At 38.7% G+C, this 22,888-nt stretch overlaps 3 protein-coding genes and 1 non-coding gene across 4 annotated transcripts; 1 reads left to right on the forward strand and 3 right to left on the reverse strand.

Moving 5' to 3' along the window:
• Positions 1–10,894: 10,894 nt before the first annotated feature.
• s1pr5a (sphingosine-1-phosphate receptor 5a) lies at positions 10,895–13,929 on the forward strand. Its single transcript, XM_033971457.2, has 2 exons — positions 10,895–10,988; positions 11,762–13,929. Exon 2 carries the CDS (start codon positions 11,967–11,969, stop codon positions 13,170–13,172), a length of 1,206 nt encoding a protein of 401 aa, XP_033827348.1. The 5' UTR covers positions 10,895–10,988; positions 11,762–11,966; the 3' UTR covers positions 13,173–13,929.
• Positions 13,930–15,316: 1,387 nt separating this feature from the next.
• On the reverse strand, positions 15,317–17,860 carry spc24 (SPC24 component of NDC80 kinetochore complex). The gene is made up of 6 exons (XM_033971308.2): positions 17,801–17,860; positions 17,173–17,348; positions 16,585–16,729; positions 16,240–16,344; positions 15,589–15,665; positions 15,317–15,512 (listed from the first exon to the last, which is right to left on the reverse strand). Exons 2-6 carry the CDS (start codon positions 17,336–17,338, stop codon positions 15,406–15,408), a joined length of 600 nt encoding a protein of 199 aa, XP_033827199.1. The 5' UTR covers positions 17,339–17,348; positions 17,801–17,860; the 3' UTR covers positions 15,317–15,405.
• Positions 17,861–18,318: 458 nt separating this feature from the next.
• Positions 18,319–22,885, reverse strand: kri1 (KRI1 homolog). The gene is made up of 18 exons (XM_033971248.2): positions 22,657–22,885; positions 22,474–22,547; positions 22,263–22,365; positions 22,076–22,175; positions 21,948–22,002; positions 21,791–21,840; positions 21,618–21,717; positions 21,462–21,539; positions 21,004–21,113; positions 20,692–20,920; positions 20,289–20,459; positions 20,008–20,083; positions 19,824–19,933; positions 19,595–19,754; positions 19,396–19,526; positions 19,050–19,114; positions 18,870–18,965; positions 18,319–18,792 (listed from the first exon to the last, which is right to left on the reverse strand). Exons 1-18 carry the CDS (start codon positions 22,739–22,741, stop codon positions 18,327–18,329), a joined length of 2,259 nt encoding a protein of 752 aa, XP_033827139.1. The 5' UTR covers positions 22,742–22,885; the 3' UTR covers positions 18,319–18,326.
• LOC117375585 (Z30 small nucleolar RNA) lies at positions 19,190–19,280 on the reverse strand. Its single transcript, XR_004541712.1, has one exon. It is a non-coding gene; the product is annotated as a Z30 small nucleolar RNA (small nucleolar RNA).
• Positions 22,886–22,888: the final 3 nt, after the last annotated feature.

A 22,888-nucleotide genomic window follows, 5' to 3' on the forward strand; every position in this document is an offset into this window, starting at 1 on the left:
TCACTGATGTTGACAGAGAATATTTAGTTTGAACGGAAATAATAATACTTTTGTCAGGAGAGGATTATTATGTGTAACCGAGCCTTGCATCTCAATGTCTGATAAAGTTCCTGTGCCAAAGAAAACACCGCTCACCGCTTCTATGACTGCACTTGAACTTTCTCACAGTGACATCCATTCGTCAGAAAACCTCCCACTGCTGGCTCTTCTTTACAGGACTCTTGTGAAACCAGAGAAGAAAAAACAATACTTTGGTTTGGGCTAAATACAGAAATCCGACTCACAGCCCGCCAGTAATGAACAGTTAGACTCAGCTATTTTTGAAAGCGCACAGGAACAATGCCGTAAGGATTAACTTCAAATAAACCATGTGACTACGCAGTGGAAGTGTCTGCTCAGGTTCACCCCAGACAAGAGCTCCATGGGTGGTCTTGTCTAAGTTCAAATGTGTGACTATAGGTTGTACTGTAGCATTATCTGCACTCATGGTCACAGACTAAATGTTTAAATATCTGTCAAACGTGCATTTGAAAATAATTCTCAGAACAGCTGACTATAAATACCGTGCTGTTGTAACTGCATGATACCGGCATTCCATCACTGATGGACACAGGAAAAGGTTTGTCCACTCAATCAACAAGCACAATGAACATACTGACAAAAAATAACTGTAAAATGTACAGTTAACAAATCTGATTACAAATTTCAGTAAACAAACTACATTGTGTTTTAATTGGGGCAATATAGGACTGACACACCAATTTCTATATTGACTTATTGATTTACAAATTAGACATTAATTATATTTTTGGGACCCAATTATGTTATTTTTTTTTACCTTTTATTTGAACTAGTAGGCATAATTTTCTTATTCTAATGATAACACACTCATAACTCATTGTAGATACAGCATGCTTATGTCTCTTTGTACTACTTATTTATTGTTGCTCCTGTTCACTGGTACATTCATTTAATATTATTGTTCATCACAGTTTTTTCCTGAAACACATTTATTGTACTTTTTTTCCCACTGTTATAGAGCCATACGTTCAAGCCTTATTACCAGTGGAGCTCAAATTGTCCAAAGGGGATTAAATGTACTGTTTTAAAATCTCCTCTAACTTCAGCTGCACTACAAGAGCTTTATGTATATGGGACACACTGCCTACAAGAACCAATTCAAGATGGCTGAAGTCACAATGCTTGGGCTTTAGCCATCTCTATGTGTTTTTTTCTTCTTTATCAACCTTTAAAAAATTACCCTGCCATTGCAGAAAAATACAGTTCTGATTTTTGACTTGTTAAGAAAAATAAAATCTGGCCTATCTGTTCTCCTACACTGTACTCTTGAGAGAACAGTTTCCGGATGATTTCGGCATGACCACAAACCAAAATAGACTTTATTGGGTGTAATTTGGCCTTGCACAATTCCCCCAATATGGCAGCTCTGTGGTCTTATCAGCCTCCTCTAGTTTCTATGTGTTTTATATATGGAGAGCCTTTCCTGACAGGAAGTGGGCCTATCTACTCTGGCTATAACAGTAACCAACTTTTTTATTGGAGGTGAAACGTTTTTGATTTGAGTTGCGTGTTGGTGGGAGTGGATCATAAAATGAACTGCTATTGAAATGAGACAATGGAGGCATTTTTAACAAAGATGACAAGTACTGAGTGACTGCTACTGCATTAATGGTTTATAATCTCTTCTGATGGTCTAACAACTGTGACATTTCCTGAATGCATATTAAATGGCTATTGTATTCCTAATCTGGCTGTACCTGTTTGCTGTCGGCTTCCTTTGCATGGAGTTCTTGTATTCTTTGTTCTCATTAAAGTAACGACGCACACAAGCATAGTTCAAATACAGACTAAAGGGGTTTTTGACAACTTAAAAGATCTACATTCACAGAGTGTTTTCCTTTTGGAAACCCTCTTACATCTTGTTTCCAGTGCCTGTGGATGCTGAATGAAAGTGAGAACAAAGAGGAAAGCAAGACAACAAATGGAAATTTGCTCTGACCTAACCGTGTTTACATGAGCCCGTGTTCATTAATATGCACTGTCCTGGACCAAACCAGCAAGAACAACTACTGAGCTCAAACAGACTTGTTACTGCTGTGAATTATGATTGTATTAGAGTAATAATACAACATAAAATGAACACATTCAGATAAAAGCTCCAGGCAGATTTCTCACACAGAAACATGTGTATGAACAGAGAAATGATTTTGTAATTTGTAGTTGAATGTAGTGTCACAAAATAATAAAACAATATTTTTTTCATCCTCATACTCCCACTAACAAACATGGCATCACAATTTTCTATAAAAATTGTTTGCTAAAATCTGTTCTAGGAGACTTCAGAACAACATTATTTACTCATGGGAAAGCTCACTAGGTCAACTAACATAAAATTTACAAAGTCTACTGCTGCTGCAGTTTTAGTGCTTACAGCATAGACCAGACATGGTCAAACTACGGCCCGGGGGGCCACATGGCCCTTTGGGTTTATTAATCCTTCCCGCCAAACATATTAATATGGGTAGGTGTAAACCTTGTTCAGCAAGTTGTTGATCTTTTGGCACTTGATAAAACTGAATGTGAGTTTTTCTGCAGTGTTTATTTAGCTGAAATTGAATAAATAAATTATTAATTTAATTAATGCATTTGGAAAACAATTTATACAGTGAGCCTTGCATACTCGTGCTCTGCTACATGTTACAGGCCAAATCTCTAGGTGATGCCACGTGGCATCACCTAAAGCGTTCGGTTGCTCCCACTAGCGTTAGCAACGCTAATGGGAGCAACCTTGAGGAGAAGCGGTTTTCATATCTTGATTTACGGAGACAATAGCGGAAAAAAAATACCAGGATCGTATAGAGCAGGTTAATAGGAACATTTTAAGACCAAAATGACAAGCCTGACAGCAGCAGTTACGGAGAGAGGGGTGACTGTTTTCAATACAAATGGAATTGGAGCTAGAGTCAATGGAGCACACCCATGCACGCTTCCTATTTGAAATATGGCAACTAGTGGTGTCTGGCTTATGGCTTATGGCAGTAAAGACAACTTGCCTGGTAAGTCAATCCCTCCTATTTTCTGTTAAAATGAAGGTCTGGACAACAACATACAGTGACATCCTCATCGTTGCTGTAGAAAGCAGTGCTGTTTCTCATTCATCTGTGTTAATATTTCGTTCTTTTTTTACATGATTGAACCATGCATTTCTCCAATTGCTTAATTAGATATATATACATATCTAAGTGTTTTAAGATCAACAAACCAAAACTTGTTCATAGTTATACATCATTTCAAGTTGAAAAAGGTGCAGAAGAAATTTCAAAACCATGTAAAGTTGTCAATTAAACTTCCTAAATGGAGCTGTTCAAGTGGGTCCCACCATCCCTATTTGAGGGGGAGTGGGCCGCTGTTCCCAGAATTCAGCCCCTGATGGTGAGGTTCTTGTGGCTTTTCAGCATGTTGTTAATTGAGGAATAAATCTCTTCCAGGGTCCAGCTAGTTATTCACATGACTCATCCCGACCAGCAGTCAGACCCCCACCCCTCTCCTCCCTGTCTGTCCACCACATGTGGGAAATGCTCTTTGACTCATGTTTTGCCCGTTCCTTCCATTCTGTCCTCCAGGATGAACTCATCGTAAACTGTGGCTCTATGAACAAAACCACCTTTCATAAACCCATGCTTTCACGTTCACAGCTAATATGGGAAAATACATGCATGGCATGATTAGTCAGTGAATGTGCAATGAAGGGAAAGGCCACATGGCAGAAACATGGAAAAAGACACTGGCAGAAGGTTCACAGTCAGGCATTGAGACTGTAGAGGAAAGAATGTGTTTTTATCAAGATGTGGCTCTATTTGTGAATGTCAGCCATGTAGTAGATGAGAGAGGGGTTAGAAGTTAAAATGTAGGAATGTGGATGCTCATGACAAAGACACTGTGGTTTATCTGTGGAACAAATGACATAACTAACTTTATTACAGATTAATTAAGAGCATACCAAGGTCTGTGGTGATGGTTGTACTGGTTTGATTATGGATACATACTAGGAGCCAATCATACTAAGCTGCATAGTAACTGAATTTAAAATCTACTTTGTGTGAAAGACTTACCATGTCTAAACCTTAAGGTCCAATATTATCTCACTATAGACAGTGAGGGATATTCAGATCAGTTTTTTGTTGTTTTTTTTACATTACCACTGTCAATCATCACATTACATAAAATAAAAAATATTTAACTAACCAATTGCTAAATAACAAGCTCTACTTTTCTAATCCAAAGGTGCAATCATGCGTAACCTCTCCTACATACAGGAAAATAAATCTTTGTTCTCACATTTAATATTAGTGCTATTGGTAAAAGTACTAGTCCACCAACCCAACTGTTAGAGGATCAAATATTCAGACCAGTGCACACTGTTATTGTGTCCTTAGGCAAGACACTTCACCAACCTTGCCTATATTTATGAATAAATGTGGTGTGTGCTTGAGGGACAGCCCAGATTGGCAGCGTTGCTTCTGTTAGTCTACCTTAGGGCAGCTATGGCTACAGAAATAGCAAAAATACCATCACCACTGGAGTGATTAAATAACGCAATGTAAAGGTTCTTTGATTGTCAAAAAAAATAATGCATTATTATTTTTATCATCGGGCAATTGTGAAGCTGAAGAGAACAACTTAGAATACAATCAAAATTGCTGCTAAAAATAACTACATAAACTAAAATTCAAGTACTATATGCCCCATGGTTTACTTGGTTCAAATTAATAAAAAGTAGGCAACTGTTGTCAATCAAAATGAAGAAAATACACTATAATTAACTTACATAAAGTAGCTGTAATTTATCTCTTAACTTAACATTTCATAACAGGTGAAACCCATCACTATACACTCTGAAAAAATAGGTTGGCCATCACTGTCTGTCAGAAGAGAACAACACTGTATGAAATGTATTTATAAGGGACTGCTGCTTCATAGATTACCGGAATATCTCACTTGCTTGTTGAACATTGATACAGGAGCATTTAATACAAGATCACATGACTGTATAAGCCTAAAGGCTGGCTGCATCAGAACTGAGATGATTTTTTTTTTTTTTTTTTTATAGACTTGTGTACTTATTTGTTTGTTTTTTTGTTTGTATTTTTCTGTATTTGAACAGGTCTGCTCCGATTGGGATCTCCCTATATAAATAAAGATAAATAACAAATAAAATTAAATTAAAAATTAAAAAAAAACTAGCTGAGCAAACATCGTGGGCTGTGATACAATTAGTTTGCATCCATCAGTCAACATGGAGGACAATTAGCATTACGCACAAACTGATACATTGTGGACAAAACTCTGACAATGAGAAAAAGTCCTGCAAAAATCATTCAAAATGCTTCGAACATGCTCACTGAACTAGTCTTAATAACAAACACATAGCAAACTTCCTCTCTTGGCAGAGAAAGATAGCTGCGGTCTCAGACTTAAACAACGCTCTTTTGTGCATACGGTTTCGATTTGACTGATGCTATTGCTTATTTTAATAAACACAGCTGTAAGGGTTCTTAGTGGAAAGTCATGAAAATGCACAAAATGGCCAAACAATCATTTATCCGTGTTATGGAAAGAGTGCGCTCTGGGAGGATGTTAGTGTTCACGTATGGACACGAATGACAGTTCACATGCGCTTGCTTCACGTCTAATTAAAATCCACTCGAATGGCAGCTCCTTCCTGTGTTTATTTGGGCCAGAGAATCCCTAATGTGTAATGACTTTAGCCACTTCACCAACAAAGCTTATGCCTCCAAGAATATAAATATAAAAATACATCAATACACAGTAAGCCTACCAAGGATTAGATTGTATTTGTGTATAGAATAGCATAGACCATCATTAGATTTTACTAATAAGTACAATATGTTAAGATTACTTAAAATGTGTTACATTAAGTAAGCAAAAAGATGTGGAATAGTTGCAACTGCTGGACTACTCCTGTTCAAAACATCAAACACACAAGTGCCATGATACATTTGATATTATTTTAAAAATTGCATCACCAAAATTGAAGGAAAATACTTTCAGTATTAGCAAAACAGGTGTGAGCTTGTGACTTTCATTCCGGAAATATTTTACACATGGGCCCCACTAACAGCACACTCAATGTAAATGTTAAGTTTTATTGCGGTCACAGGCCATTCTCCTCTGGATTTACAAATGTTTGCATGACAGAGAGAAGTCATTAAAAGAGCAACATAAGAATAGATTAAGAAAACCACTGCTGTGTTTGAGACCAGTGTTTGTCTTCATTTATCGTCTCAATTCAAATGCTGTAATGGAGAGGCCTGATTTGGTCCCATGATTAATAAAAGAGGAGACAACACATATTCAGCCAGAGCAGCTGGAGTCTCACTATGGAGAGACTGGGTCAATCCATGGAAAATCAGCATTCCCACATTTCCATGTGGTCTTCCCATTTCCCCTTATTAGGAGCTGGTGCCACAGCTGCTCCGGGTCCGGACTGTGCACAAAGCTGTACTCGGACAAAGCTATTTCCAGCAACCCTAAAAATGCCTGCCAGTCACAACATTACCCTGTTTTTTATTCTCTTTTTCAGCCTCACTTTGAGGAATAGGCCAATCTGGAGTTAAAACACTGCAGATTTGTGAAACCTCTTCAGTTGGAAGTGTGTTGAGGAGACCGCTCTGGGGCAAGGGCAAACTTCCAAGTAATTTACAAGATGCAAGTCAAAAATGTAATGACCTACTTCAGTGAATCTTTAAAAGAACCTTTAAGTTGATAATTAAACATATTTTTGTGTTTTCAGAATGCATCATGTGTATTTGTGAGATTAAACCATCCTCAAACCATTGTTGCATTGTTCCGCCCAGAGACTTTAAGTGGCTCTGCAGCAGAACTCTTGTAAACAGAAGTGAAAGGGACTACAATGTAATGCAAATAACATTAGCATTATCTGACTCATTTACTGTTAGCATGGGATTGTTGTATGATTATGCTTACTTGCATATGCATATATCCTTTATTAGATGTGAGTGTCCTGAATGTGTAAGCTAGATACTATTTTGCTACTGATTAAAACATGGGCAAAACTCTATGAATGTGAAGCCATTCTTCAGATTATCGAGGATATGACTTCCTTATATGTGATCATAGGCTGTATGCATGTGATTCTGTGTGAATACACTATGCCAATTGAAGTGAAAGCTTAAGTCTGCAGTTTCCTTTGACAAGTGTTAACTCTATTAAGCCTTGCTCTTAACTCAGCCGCTTGTCTGAGCTGAGGAGGTGTGAACGCACTCCATTGTTCTGGTAAAACAACATAAAATGCAGCCAAGGTGAAAATGTCATTGTGAGGTGTGACCTGCATCAAATGGATCACTTGTCACACGTAAACGTAAGTCAGTCTTGACTTATGAAAAACAGTCAGGCAGTACATCTACTTTATCTCTTACATTGTTCAAACTTGACCAGGCAGATTGAGAATTATTCTGCAAAATATAAATTCAAACAATATGCAAAAACAATATGTGAAGAAAATGTGTTTGAAGTAGTTAAGCTTGTAATTTTTTTCTGCTTAAAACACACTTTTTATATTTGAAATATTGTGCCATTATTGTCACAACAATTAACCTGAATTATTATTGGAATTTCCCCACTGTGGGACTAATAAAGGCATATCTTAATTATATTTGTGGGAAGTCTCTGCCTCAAGTGGAGGAGTTCAAGTATCTCGGGGTCTTATTCACAAGTGAGGGATGGATGGAGCGTGAGATTGACAGGCGGATCGGTGCAGCGTCTGCAGTGATACGGTTGCTGTATCAAACTGCTGTGGTAGGGAAGAAGCTGAGTCAAAAGGCAAAGCTCTCGATTTACTCGTCAGTCTACATTCCTACTCTCACCTATGGTCATGAGCTCTGGGTAATGACCGAAAGGAAAAGATCGCGGATACTAGCGGCTGAAATGGGTTTCCTCCACAGGGTGACTGGGCACTCTCTTAGAGATAGGTTGAGGAGCTCAGTCACATGGGAGGGGTTCGGAGTAGAGCCGCTGCTCCTACACGTTGAGGTGGCTCGGACATCTGCTCAGGATGCCTCCTGGACGCCTCCCTAGGGAGCTGTTCCGGGCATGTCCCACCGGGAGGAATTTCCCGGGAAGACCCAGGACGAGCTGGAGGGACTATGTCTCTCGGCTGGCCTGGGAACGCCTTGATGTCCCACCGGAGGAGCTGGAGGACGTGTCTGGGGTGAGGGATGTCTGGGAGTCCCTGCTTAGACTGCTGCCCCCGCGACCTGGTTCCGGATAAGCAGAAGAAAATGGATGGATGAATATTATATTTGTATAAAAAGACAGCCCACTTGTTATTTACTCATCAGTCAGTGACACATAGTAGCCTGTGTACTGTATCCAAACTGACAGGGAACATCTAAATTGAGCAGCCATGACAAAAGCATCTTGAGTGGCTTCCTTTCTGCTAGCACACTAACGTCACAGGAAAATGAGAATACAGAAAGCCCCTGTGGTCAGTTAAGCAGTTGGGTGGGACCAGTGCTGAACGGAAGCCTGGAGGAGAGAGAGAGAGAGAGAGAAGGGAAGAAGTGGGAAGAAGAACCAGTGAAGATTCCTGCTGTCCAGGTCTTTGTGTGCTAACTAATGAGAGGGGTCCTGCAGAGAGCTGTCACAGTGGCCTGGTGAGGAGCTGAATGCCACTGGGCTGCAGAGAGAGAGGGAGGGAGCATACACTGAGTGTGGGGGTCAGTGTGGGGTGTGAGAGGACAACTGGAAATCACTTAAACAAAACACATTTAGACCAAAGTTGCAGGTGCTATGAGAAGTAGCTACAATGACAACTCAATGGGATATTTGGTGTATAAAGGTTTAAAGGTTTTGGCTAGTAAGGCTAAAGATCTTAGCATTTAAAACACAGCCTCTGATTAGCTGTAAAACACTGCAGCTATATGGATTTTTTATTTCTTTATCCATTTTTTGTTTTATGGAAATAATTAATCTGAAAAATTCTTCCAGAACATTGGGGAGGGCAAAAAAGTGTCTTATTATTGTAACAACATACAGAAGACTGAAACTAGGGTTGTCAAAAGTATTGATACCGGATACTAAACAATATTTAAAAAAGCAAAAGTGGACTTTTCCTTAATAGTTTTAGAATGGTCTTACTCTATATCAGAACTAGTCATTTTAATATCATGACAACACTAACTGTAACTATGACGTATCTGAATGAATATCCTGTGGCATACAGAATAAACGCCCTTATTGCTCCCAGTGGGACATGAATGCTGATCAGTCTGGGACGTCATTGTTAGTCAGTCCCTCATGTGTCACTGAGCACCCGTGACTTCATCTGCTTCACAAGGATATCCCGCTCCTTTCGAGGCACAATGAGCTGCTTCCTGTTTAGAGCAGGACCAGCCTTCCATCACGAACTTGGCTTTACGTAATTTCCCCTCGTCCTGCCTCCCGCTATTGTCACCACACAACACTGCTTCAGGGAGCAGTTTTCTGTCATTATGTCACTTATATGGACATTAGTGTAATCCGGAGTAATGAAAAGTCAGAGGTTCATATGTGTAATTTGCGATGTAAGTTCAGAAAACCAACAGTGTGAAAAGGAGGAGCAAGATTGTTGGATAATTCTAAACTTGAAATCCCTGGTTGTTGAAAATGATATTACCAGTATAATATACTAATGCACTTCTATTCCCAAAAGACAATGGTGGAATTTGGGCTTCTATTGTAAACGTAATAATGTTCTTTGTTCTGTTAAATAAAGAAATAAATAATATCCATATATCACTGTTACAGGAATATTCTACCAAATATAAATAGGGATTAAATGAGCATTTGTGTATGTTGCTTCTTTGTCCACACAGTCTGTAGAAAAAGCACCAGTTCATCAAGAGGGCAGATTTTGGGCTGTCTTGTGTGATGGTAGTCAAAACTTATAGCACAAGCTCCCTGAAAGAGTGTGTTTTGATGGTTAGTGAGGGATAATTACAGATGAGGGCTCAAGTTATTTTCTGAAATCTGGGGTTTTTGGCCTGAACAACGTCTCATAAGAGAACTGAGCTAACTGTACAAACTGTTTGGTTTGATGTTTAGGCTGCTACTACAAAGTTTACCATTTTACCTAAAAATAGCAAGTCAACAATTACTGACACTTGTTATTGTAGTGACATTACTCTTGAACGTGAACCATATCCATTTGAGTCACTGCTATGTTATGCATTTATGAACTGCAGTCTTCCTGCGGCTCCCTCATCATTTATTTGTGTGACTCAAATACAACATGTCGTGACTCAAGTGCAATTAAACAACAACTATCTTTTATCATACTGTAGAGACAGGAATGCTTAAGGAGTACGTTTGAACACTGGTCACCAAAGGTGTAAGCAAATAAGCCAGTATGCATTAATGACTAATGATTAATCACATTTTCAATTTGAAATTTGGAGGCACAGAACATGCGTGGTTTATTATATTGACAATTGTGGGAAATACTTGTTTCACCATTTAAACATAACAAACATAATATTTCGTTTTAATTTGTCACTGCCACATGAAATGAGAGGGACCAAACCTGAATTTCCAGTCATGAGCAAAGTTAGTATTTTCCTGGCACTGGCAGAGCTTTGCACCCGAGGGCCAACCGCTGAAGTCGGTCACCTCTCCGCCTGCACCGCCAAACTCCAGTCCATCAGTAGAGTATAGTTCCCCCTGATGCCACAGCAGCGCAGGGCAGCCCGAGGGGGTCGTTGTGGGACGCAGGGAGGGGGTAAAGCGGGGGTGTTTGAAGGGTAACAGTAGTAGTAGTAGACCAACCCACATGTGCGTGTCGAGTCCTGCCCTGCTCCGTTCCCACATCACTCCCCTCTCTCTCTCACTCACATGTGATTGTGATACCTCTGAGGTGACACGCTCCGTGCGGATACCTGCTCCAGAAGGTGCGTTACTCAAACTTCTTTTTGTATTAGACCTATGGGCTACTTTGTACTTAAAGATAACATCTTTGTATTAATAAAGCGGTCATCTAAACATCACACGTTTGACTATAGTGTAGAGTAGAAGTAATGGATGTGAGTCCAGTACTAATTCAAAATCATTTTAAAGTGCGTACGTCCCTGTGCGTAACAACGCGTCAAGTGAACTTCTATGTATCCCATAAGTCTATATTATAAAACAGTGGCTGGCATAGCAGAGTGGAAGTGGTCCTGTTGTTAAAACTTCAAGAAAAGTTAACTTAAATAGCACATTTCATTAATTAATGGAACCATCTAATTGGCTTGATCCGTACGCGTAAATTACAATAGTTGCTCTTCTAAACATACACGGACAAAGAACAATAGTTTCTAATCGCGTCAAATCTTATGTGTTTTAATCTAAGGCTTATGAATGTTTGATATATCAACGCAGTTCTGGTCCAGTGTGTTATTGTTGGTTGTAATTACAGTGAGTGGGCTTCCTTCTTGATCTAGCCTATTTGAATATCACACATGTACCCGATATGCATTTTTGCAGAATTGTAGAGGAGCATTCACTGATAAAATTGTTTTTTTTTTTGTTTTTTTTTTGCATGTGTGCATGTTTTGCTTTGAAAATGTAACAATAAATAGCCCTACTATTTAAAATGACTCACTTCTATTCTATTTCTATTGTATTCAAAGCGTTTCTATTGTTTCAAAGTCAAATTGTGACTTTCTCATATGTCTTTTCACAGCTCAGCTTTTACCGCCCCCTGCTGCAAAGGTTCGGAATCGAAACATCTTGATAATATTCCAACCACAAAACCCTCAAGACAAGGCTCCACTTTGACAGCAACAACTGTCTTTCTGACAATGAAGACATTGCTCCATCTAGTAACTTTATGACAATTGGATTCTAATTTCTGTTTTCAAAAGGAACAATTTTCTTTTTTTTAAATAATGGCAACAGAAGCCTTCCATTCTGCGTATGCTGCTGTTCCTCCATCTGTGCAACCTATGACTCCGTCCACCAGGAATTTTCTTAAAATGTTTGGTGAATATCAGAGCAACGACGTTATCATCAAGCACTATAACTTTACTGGCAAACTCAAAGAGAATAAATATAAAGAGGGCTTGAAACCAGAAGCCATTGCATTTTTGCTGGTTTGTTTGCTAATTGTGCTTGAGAATGCTATTGTTCTAATTGCATTATGGAGAAACAAGAAGTTCCATGTTCCCATGTATTACTTACTGGGAAACCTGACTCTATCTGACCTGCTAGCAGGCTTTACATACATGGTCAACATCATCACATCTGGCGCCAACACTCTTAACATGACCCCTGTACTTTGGTTTTTAAGAGAAGGTGGTGTCTTCATAATGCTCGCTGCATCTGTCATTAGCCTGCTAGCCATTGCAATTGAGCGACATGTTACCATGGTGAGGATGAAACCATACCAAGGAGACAAGCAAGGCCGGATGTTTGCCTTGATTGGTGCAAGCTGGGTGCTGTCTATTTTTCTTGGAGTTCTTCCCATACTAGGTTGGAACTGTATTGGAAAATTAGACCAGTGCTCCACAGTTCTTCCCCTTTATGCCAAAAGTTATATTCTTTTTGATATAACAATTTTCACAGCTATACTGATGTCGATTGTGGTTTTGTATGTGAGAATCTTCCGCATCGTCAAGACCAACACACAACGCCTTGGTTCTGGTCCCCAACGAAAAGGACTGTACCGCAAGTCCCAAAAGTACCTGGCACTACTCAAGACAGTTACAATTGTTTTGGGAGTTTTTATTGCATGTTGGTCACCCCTCTTTATCCTGCTGCTTCTGGACTTTTTCTGCCCTGCTAAAAGTTGCCAAGTGCTGTTCAAAGCTGACTATTTCTTGGGAATTGCCATGTTCAACTCTCTCCTCAATCCAATCATCTACACACTGACGAGCAAAGATATGAGACGTGCCATTCTGAGGCTGCTCTGTCGACACTGCCTCCTCACCAAAGATGGACAGGTGAAGAAGATTGGCATCCCGTTTCTGGAGTGTAGCACCAGTAAAACTGATGCAGCCTCTCACAGGTTAGAAGGCCTGGAGACAACAGTGTCTTCTGGAAATTTCACACCATCAACAATTAAAGCCATTTACCCCAAGATATCCAAATCATGACACTAGCATAAGAACAAATAATGGACAAAACCACTTATGAACAAGTTGCTTCCAAACTAAAAATGTGATTGAAGTAATATGCAGGTTTACATGAAGTTGAGACAAAATAAGTATATTTTGTTGGACTGCTTTTTTACATGTCAGCATTATTTACCTTAGTTTTGCTAAGTTAAGCCAATTAAGCTTGATAATATTGTTCAACTAACCCAATAAGCAAGAAGAATGGTTGAATGACACAGTAGGCCTAGATTTCAGACATGAACTTAAATCTTAAATTTATGTAGCAATAGATTTTTTACTATAATATTGACATATTCACTTTTTGAAGGCTTGTATTTCAATTAAAGTCCAAGCAGTTGACGTGATAATTGTCTGGTTGCACGCGTATGACATAAAAGCTCAGAGCAGCGGTGTGTGTCCACTTGACAGACTGGGAGTGAAGGCTAAAGAGACATTTATCGTCCCTGCCTTTCCCTTTGTAGCACATAATCACACGTTGTTAGCCATCACAGAGTATCCACACCCAGAATGTGCTGCCAGATCTGTAATCAAGCCCATGTGAGTGTTGGTCAGCAGTGGGCAGGGTGCAGTGCTGGTGGTGCAGCCCTGGTGGTGCTGCCCTGGAGGTCCACACAACATATGTAGCAACACATGATGAATAAGAGCAGCATTAAACATGACAGGCAGGGCTGTGACGCCTATGGACCACAATGTGGGCATTTCATCTTGTACAAAATTGTACATTTTCAATGCTAAAACCAACTTGGATGAAACTGAGTCTGCAGTTTTATTGTGACTGTAGTGACAATTGTGTCTTGTGTATATAAATGTAATATATATATATATAAATACTATTTACTGTCTCATATGCATAATACTGTACATATGTGTAATCTTTTTGTGTTTTTCAAAGTGGCATTTGTATTGTAAAATACTCTTAAGTTATGATTTCTATTTTATACTTGCACTGAATAAACAATACAATAGTATGTGAATCATGTTCAAACTAATTTTGTAACTGCTTCTTTCTTTCTTTTACTATAGCACAAGTCAGTCCACAGCAGTATAAAACCCACAGCAGTAGATTATCATAGATTATTGTAATTGAACTTTGCATTGAAGGCTCTTTCAAAAAATGTTTTCTGTATGATTGATCTACATTAGTTTACTTGAAATTATTAGATATGCCAAAGTTATTAAATGGTGGCCCTGACTTCTCCTTGCCTTTGGTATATCCTCCCATTTTGAGTTGCCTATGTTTGTTAAAAGTATGAGGTAAAGTAGGCCTATGTATTATGTTATAGTTTTTCGACAGTGTGTTGACTTTTTAGTTTCTCCAGATTGTAGATAATTCATAGCTAAAACAGTATTGACAAATAACTATGGCATTTCAGACTCAATTGTTAGTAATTACAAATAAAATACATGCAAATGTATTCACATTTTTCAAGGCCAGTATTTCCAAGCATGTCATAACATCTTCTGAGTCAAAAATTGCATTTCCATATAGACATTAAGAAAACAGTAGAAAATTCACTTTTCCCTTAACTGTCAGTTGACTGATAGTTTTTGACATTTGTGTATTTTTCATTATTGCATCTTACAAACAAGGAAAATTGAATATAAAATTCTCATTAAAACATTAATAAACACTGATCTAGACTTCTTTTTAACTGTCAACCACAAGTCAAGACACACCAACACATAACAAGAACCACAGAATACCAGCCTTCCTCTTTCCTGAAGTGACAACAGCAAAATGCACTTTTCTCATAAATGATTCTATGATGTCATCATCCCCACATCAGCTACTGTCACAAAAAAATAACTAAACCACAACTTAATTTAAAAAATGCAACATCAAAAAAACTATACAATTTGATATTATAAACCCAATCTTATTATGCATCAAATCTTTTTTTTTAGCAGACTCAGTGGGACCTCTGCTGAATCACAGCGACATCTAGAGGCCTACAAATTGCAGTAAATTTGGGATACAATGTGCAGTTTAAACAGCTTCTTTAGCAAGATTGTATAATATAATTTATATATATATATATATATATATATATATATATATTTTTTTTTTTTTTTTTTTTTTTCAAAGCTTACCAAAATTAGTTACAAATTAAATGACTGAATAATATTAGAAACATGAATTTATTACAGATATACAAGTGATGTTGATAACATAAAAATTACAAGCATGTAAAACAAAATGGTTGAACCTCTTCTACCACTCAGAGTTGACAAAGCTCCAGAGATGGTCACTCACTTCTCCTGGAGACTGGCTCGACTTGTCGATATGAATGGGACTCGCTAGCTCTGCCCCATAGTGCACTGCAAAACGCATTAGAATACAAATGTACAGCAGTGGGGTACAGAGATGTATTTTAAGCATTCAAACTAACAGTACCTCCTTTGAGAATGTGGGGCTCTGTGTCGTACTCCCACTTGATCTTGGTTATCAGGTAGTACAATTTTGCAACATAACTGAGGAGATATGGAAGAAAACAAACATTTTATCTTTTGGAACAATCACATTTAAGTGCATTCCACTCTACAATCATACAATTAACATAATTTAAATTTGAAATGTGTGTGTCCTAAATAGGAAGCCTGAAATACAATATAAGGTATTGGAAGACCTGTGTAACTTCTTTCAGTGGATGGTCTGCCACTTGCTTGTATAGATATGTTGTATACCCAGAATATTCTGCTGCTCCATGGGGGCAAGCAGGTGACATCACAAGGCCAAATTGGGCCAATATGCTGCCCTATATTTTGTCTTTTTATACAGCATTTGTGTCTTTAGAGCATCTGTAAAAATGTCGAGTTTGTATTTTGTCAGTTTTTAGAGAGGACAGACAGATACATGCATCAAGATAAATAGACATTTTTAATTTAAGATAATCCAGAGCAGCCAAGAAAAGAGGGGACAAAAGAATAAAAGAGGATGAATATATAATAATAGTTTAAGGGGTCAGATTGTTTTACATTGACCTGTGAAAAAAATAACCATACCGGAAAAAAAGAAATGGAACATTAAAAGACAAATTGGTCTTACACAGATGAAGGGATCACTTCTGTGGTGTCCTCATTCACCTCACTCTGTAGAGTTTCCAGCTCTTGTTCACTGTTCAGTAAGTTATCAAACTCCTTCTGTAGAAACCTGTTGGAATGTGATAAAGAAATAACAAAGTAGCAGCTATACATAACTTTCTAATAAAGATATAATAGTCTCCATCTAAAGTTTATTGCATTTTAATCCAATTTACAGTTGTTGTTTTTTTACAATAAATTATACCATTTCATACAAAAAGATCAAAAACCAAATGTGCCATGTCTATGCGTTTAGTTTTTTTCTGTTTGTGGTATGCTTTTTTGCAGTAAACAGATACATGAAGGATACTGTAGTTCGGAGTCTGTAATCTGGCTCTTGGCTGTGCACTGTTTCAGCTGCTCCTCTAGACTGTTACTATCCTGCTCCCTTCTCTTCTGCTCCTCCTGCATGTCCAGCAACCTCTGCCCGGCACTCTCCTCGATCTGAGCCACATCTGGGGATAATAAGTGACACTGAAGCCTTTCCTGTTCACCGTCGCCTTTACCAAACTCCACAGTAACAGACAAAATCCACAAATAGCAATTGTATCGACACAGTTCTTTCATAACAATAAATGCTGCAAACGACAAATATTTAGGGATGTGCCACATACCTGTTCCAGTATTGGTATCAGTGATATTGAAGGGTTCTCACGGTATTGGTCTGATACTTATTTTAAAATGAACAGATATTTTTTTTCTTTTTGAACAGATGAGTGAGAAAAATTGAAATAAAAGAGCAATGTGGCAAAAGGTATGGTGTATATTTAAATGACTATGCAATAAATATTTCAGATTCCAGATAAGTTTATTTTGTTTTGTTTTTTTTAATAAAAAAGATAGTTATGATTTCTATGGGTGGAAGGCACAAAACTTAATGAAAAACACGGTCACTTGCCCATTAGAATCTGTGTAACAGTCTTCTTTGTTTCTGTGTGTCGGTCGTACAGCATGTGTTGAGCATCTTTGACCCCTCGGAGTTTGTGGAGTTCACTGCTATTGATAAAGTCCATCAGAGCTGCCCCGGTCTCCTCCAGGTCCTGAAACTTGTGTCCTTGTGCCATTCCGCTTCTACTATCAAAAGAGAAACAGGAAAAATATTTCTCAACTATTGCTGTGAAAAATGGATTCAAAGCAAAAGCAGGTAATGGTTTGGGGAATTGATCAAGCATACATTTGATCTGAAATCAATTTGATCAAAATACACAAGTTATGTCCAATTTTAAGCCAATTTTCTTATCTTTATTTTTACGTATAGCATAATTGTAAGAATTTTGTACACCAAACACAAGGGGTTAGGCAAAGTTATGTGCCACGTGACAAAATCGTTGTTTATTCTTTTAAAAATCGCCAAATTAGCTAATAGCTAATGCTATCCTCGAGCATCGTTTACCTTTTGAGGACTGGATTAAATGGTGCTAGTAATGAAATGGAAAGGAACTTAACACACACGAGAGTTTTGCTGATTTTACATTGACAAAACAGCCTCTAATCGTAGACTGGACAAAATAAGAAAAACTACTCACTTTGTTTTTGCCTTGATTCAAATGCACTACCTGATCGCGCCCGTTCTCTTCTTCTACGGCAGACACCAGACACATGAGCGTATAGCGCCATCTTTTGGACCAACTACAACTCAATTCTCTCGATGACGATATTATTCATTTAATTATGCTATTGCAGTCAATTTTCAAGACCTGATGAGGATTAAATGAAGATCCTAAATCAAAAAGGCATGAACATTGCCTGATTTAGATTTACTCCTAACCTGTCATGTAATGAGGCTAGAAACTGTTGCATTTACACCAAGAACAAAAAAATCTATACTTGAGAGTGAATATGTACAAGTGAGAAGCCACAAGGTAAAATACACACATAACCTATACTCGCTCTACATGATAAAAAAGGGAAAACAATATTCATCAGTGTTGATTTTTATTACAGCATAAAATATAAATTTATCAACTGTAATTACTATTTTTTTTTATAAAATATTATGGTACACAATTTAAATTTAGTCCCACATGGAGCTCACATCGTACATAACACTGATCATGAGTCTTTCTTTTGCCGCTTTTCCTTTTTTTGCTGCTCCTTGCGTCTCTGGCGACCCAGCTGTCTGAAGTACAGTCTCTTGGGGTTGAGCCCATAGGACTTCAGTCTTTGTCGGCTGAACTCTCTCCCTCCGATCTTAAGCCCAGACGCAGATAAGAGCGATAGACGTCTGGGCTTCTTCTTGACCCATTTTGATCTGTCCTTGGGTTTTGGTTTCACCTCCTCCCCTGCCTCTTCTGGGACTTTCCCTTTAGTCTCTGTGTGTCTCTTCTTCTTCTTGGGTATCAGGACCTCCTCAGGCTCCTCTTCCTCTGCAGTTATGTTTAAGGTGCAGGAAGTAGATGCAGCTCTGTCTGCATCTACTTCCTGCACTTCAGTTCTGTCTCGTTTCTCAGTGTTCTTGGAGCGGTCTCTACGTTTCTTGCCCATTTTACCTTTAGCCTCAGCCATTTCTTGCTCCTCTCTGTGGACATTTAGACACAATCTGTGTTCAACTACAACTTTACAGAAAATCCCAACGTGAAGAAAAAAAATACTCACTGTGAATATATTGAACTGAGAATCTCCCTTTTCTTCTTTTCATTTCGAGCTTTTATGTTGTAGTTCTTCAAATCACACAGCTCTTCTCTTTCAGACCTAGGAAAGACACAAAGTAGTAATCAGACCAAAACTTATGTTCATATTCCTTGTATACTCTTTAGTACACTGAGAGTGCCATACCTAAACATGCAGGTCTTCTTCAGAGAACACCACTGGTTCAGCTCCTTGTCATTAGCATTTAAAATCTGAATGAAGAACACACATATTTTTCAACAAGTACAATACGCCTGTGTAACTTTCAGGATGGGAAAGTCTGGATTAAGCTCAGAGAGAAGATTAAGCAATTGAGATCATGTCCTGGTCAGAGCAGAGGACAATACCAGGTCAGTATCTGCACACTCATCACTGCCACTGCCAAGGGACAAGACCTAAGGCTTTGTATGAATTAAAGGAATTAAAGGAGATGAAGTTTCAGAGTGCATTTTATCCCAATTACCACAAAAGGTGGACTTAGCTCATTTCTCACCTCATCGGTGGTCAGGCCAAAGTCATTTGCCACCACATTCCTGTATCGAAACCTGCATGGGAGGTCATCAATAATATCTTCATAGTCCAGCTTATAATACTCATCCAAGTACTGTTCAAAGGTCTTCACCTCTACAACAGAAATATACTTGTAATATTGGTCTTGTCTTTGTTTTGTTTCCATTGGTACTGAAACGTACTGGGGTCAAACACTGGCTTGCTTTTGGTGATGACTTCTGCAAAGTGAGATTTCTTTTTCTTCTTGCCCATCTGTGGCATGTCCTCCCTCTTCAGCTTCTGCCTCTCCTTTTTCTTCTGCTTTTTGGATATGTGCTGGCTTGGGTCATAGTCTGCATCCATCTACTGGGCAACAAGTTTATGAATAACAAAGCTCAAATATGTTTTGTCATTAGTGGACATATGACTCACAACAAAGCCCTCGTCATCACAGTGCGGCTCGTACTGCCCCTCTTCACCATAGTCTTCATGCTCTTCATCCTCTCTTCCCCCTCCGCTCCATGAATCCCAGTTCCAATGCTCTGTTTCAGACATATCAGATTTAAGTCTAATTTTATCATAAAAGTAAAAAGCTGTATACATTTTACTGACTTACCCTCAATCTCTTCATCATCATCAAACTGAGGTTTCTCATCTTCCTCTCCTCCATAGTATTCATCTCCGAACACTTTCTGCAAATGAAAGTCATGTGTTATTCACAGTAAGGGACACACTAGATACACTGTTAAAAAAAAACAATTAATATGATAAGGGCTTTAGACTGCCCTTAGAGAGGTCCGTGATCACACTTTTTCAAAGCGCTCTACAAACACTGGCAAAATACCGTCAAATCATTATACTCCGAAAGACTCCAGAATGTTGTGACATCATTTGCACCTGCATGAGCTGGTCATGTTTTTGAGGGTCGAAGTCTCCATCCAGGTCGTCCAGACTGAAGGCCAGCTGCTCGTTTCCCGTCAGTTCCTGTAGCCTCTTCAGCTTCTCCATTATCTCAGAACGCTTCAGGTTCTTCAACTGCTTCAGCTGTTCTTGCTTCTGCTCTTTTTCCTACCAATTATAAAATCTATTAAAAATATGAATCTTGCAGTAGAGTAATCGCTATTACATACAATTACATAATCATAATTCTGTAACTGAATTCAGCGCTTATTTCCATGAATAATTGTGATTATATGTATATTTTATTTATTTTATTTTTTTATTAAGTAGAGGTGTAACAAAATCTAGTATCAGTGCTTCTCCACCCACAATGAGAAGTAGGATTCATATGAACATGTACCTTCTTCTTGCGCTCCTTAACCTCCTCTCGCTTGCGTTTTCTGCTGTCATCTTTTGAGCGCACTGATGTGACGATGTTGCGTGGATATGTTCTGATCTCTTGAGAATCAGGCTCTTCAAAACGAAAGTTGTAACTCCTCTCAAAGTCTTCCTGTCGCTCAAGAAAGCTCTCCCCCTCCTCCTCAGAGTCCTCCACCTCGTCCTGGACCAGTTCATCATATGTGGGAATCCTGATCACAACAGTATAGTTTCAGTGAGGTCAGTAAGATCTGTAAAGATCTTTGTAAATATTGAGGTCTTCCAGTGTACCTACCGGTCCACATCTTCATCTTCTTCTCGATAACCCTTGTTCAGAACATAGTCTCGGAGGAAACGCTCCTTCTCATCCAGTTCAGGGTCATTCCAGTAGTCTCGCAAATATTTCTGCCACAACCCCAAAATGTTTTTATTACAAATAGACAATGATTACAGAAATGTATTTGTTCACACCGTGACAAATGCCTCTAGTTGTATGCCTCTGCATCTGAAGGAAAACACTTGAAACTCATTGATGTGTGGTAAGTTTCACAAAATTTTCTACTCTGCCGTTGGACATGCTTGTGAACACTTGAAATGTGCTGTCGAAACACTGGACCTGGCTAGACGTGTGTCCCCTATATACTTTGCATGTAAACCCGATGCCCCAGACACCATGGTCTAAACACAGGTTAAGGACCATCCAGCATGTCTGCTCATTTTCACACTGGCAATATTGACAGTTAAGTTCCTCACCATATCCGTCATCTCCTCTTGGTCGTCGAGCTCAGCTTGGCCTTTCAGCCACTCCACATAGTCCGCCTCTTCTTTATCCTACAAACAAATCACAGTAATAAGCATATTGTGTTGTTTTTTTAAAGAATGGGTATTCTGTGGCAGAGCAATTCAGACCTTTTCCTCTTGTGTTTTGATCCTCCTGGTCAGCAGCTGTGAGACCTCATTTTTAACAGCCTCCTCCTCATTATCACTGTCCTGGATGAACTTGCGAAAGCTAAGGACAATTTTTAAATGATAATTTAATATTACCATTTTAAGACTTCCATTACCACACTTTTTTTTTTTACCTTTCCTTTAACTCCTTTTGTTCTTGAATGTAGCTTGGAGAAGCTGCTCTCTGTAGTGGAAACAGACAAATCGAGCATAAAAAAATACAAATTTAAATGAATATTAAATCTGTACAATTAGAGTTATCTGAAACACACATAATGCACACAAACACACCTCATTCCTCTTAGCAGCTTCCTCCTCGTCACTTTCATCATCATCTTCAAATTTGCTATAATAAACGCACATGTAAGATGGAAACATAAATAATAGCGGTGAAGACGCTACATCAGCAGACCACTCACCCCTCTCTCTCCAGAATGACTTTGCGCTCATAGTCTTTTAAATACATGGGCTTCACCGCTTTCTTTGAGGTTGAGGGCTTTTCGTCACTGGTGGATTGAACTAAAAGATAGGCGTTATACCTTTAACAAATATCCTGGTAGGCCTACAGTTGGCAAAATAAAATAATGAAGTTGTCTCCAAACTTACCCTCGGAGTAAAACTTTACATCTTTCTCATAGATTTTTGGGTCTTTCTTTTTTAGCAGTGATAACGTTCTATAGAAGTCCCTCTCCAACTCTGGGTCCAGTTCCTAAAAAAAAAAATTGATGCAGACAAACCATAATTTAGCTTAGCTACAAATACATTCTGTTAATACATGGGTCTCATGTATAACTGATGATCCACTCTCATTGCTCACCATTTCACTGTCGTCAGAGCTGGATTCTGAGGAGGATTCGCTGTCTTCATCTCCGTTTCCGAAACGGTCCTTCACTGCAAAGCAAAATTACGGTTAGATATCAAACAGGTTTACACGCTAACCAAACTTGCACTGTCCCACGTTGTGTTATTAGCCGTGCTAAGCTAACGGCTGCAAACTTACGCTTCTGTAGCTCTTCTTTCTGGCGATACTTGTCATATCTTTGCGCAAACTGTGAATTTATTTTAAATGTGGCATTCTCGGGCATGTTGTCTGATAATGTGCGTCTATATTTGATAGTAAATTATATAATGTAATGTGTGTTCATGCCAGCTGTGGCGTCTATGTGGATCTGTCTGTACCACGTGGTTTCCGGTTTAAAGAACGTTCACCAGCACAGCCCAGATCCAGCAGA

The sequence above is a fragment of the Periophthalmus magnuspinnatus genome, chromosome 8 (assembly GCF_009829125.3).
Source record: "Periophthalmus magnuspinnatus isolate fPerMag1 chromosome 8, fPerMag1.2.pri, whole genome shotgun sequence".
Classification (NCBI taxonomy): domain Eukaryota; kingdom Metazoa; phylum Chordata; class Actinopteri; order Gobiiformes; family Gobiidae; genus Periophthalmus; species Periophthalmus magnuspinnatus.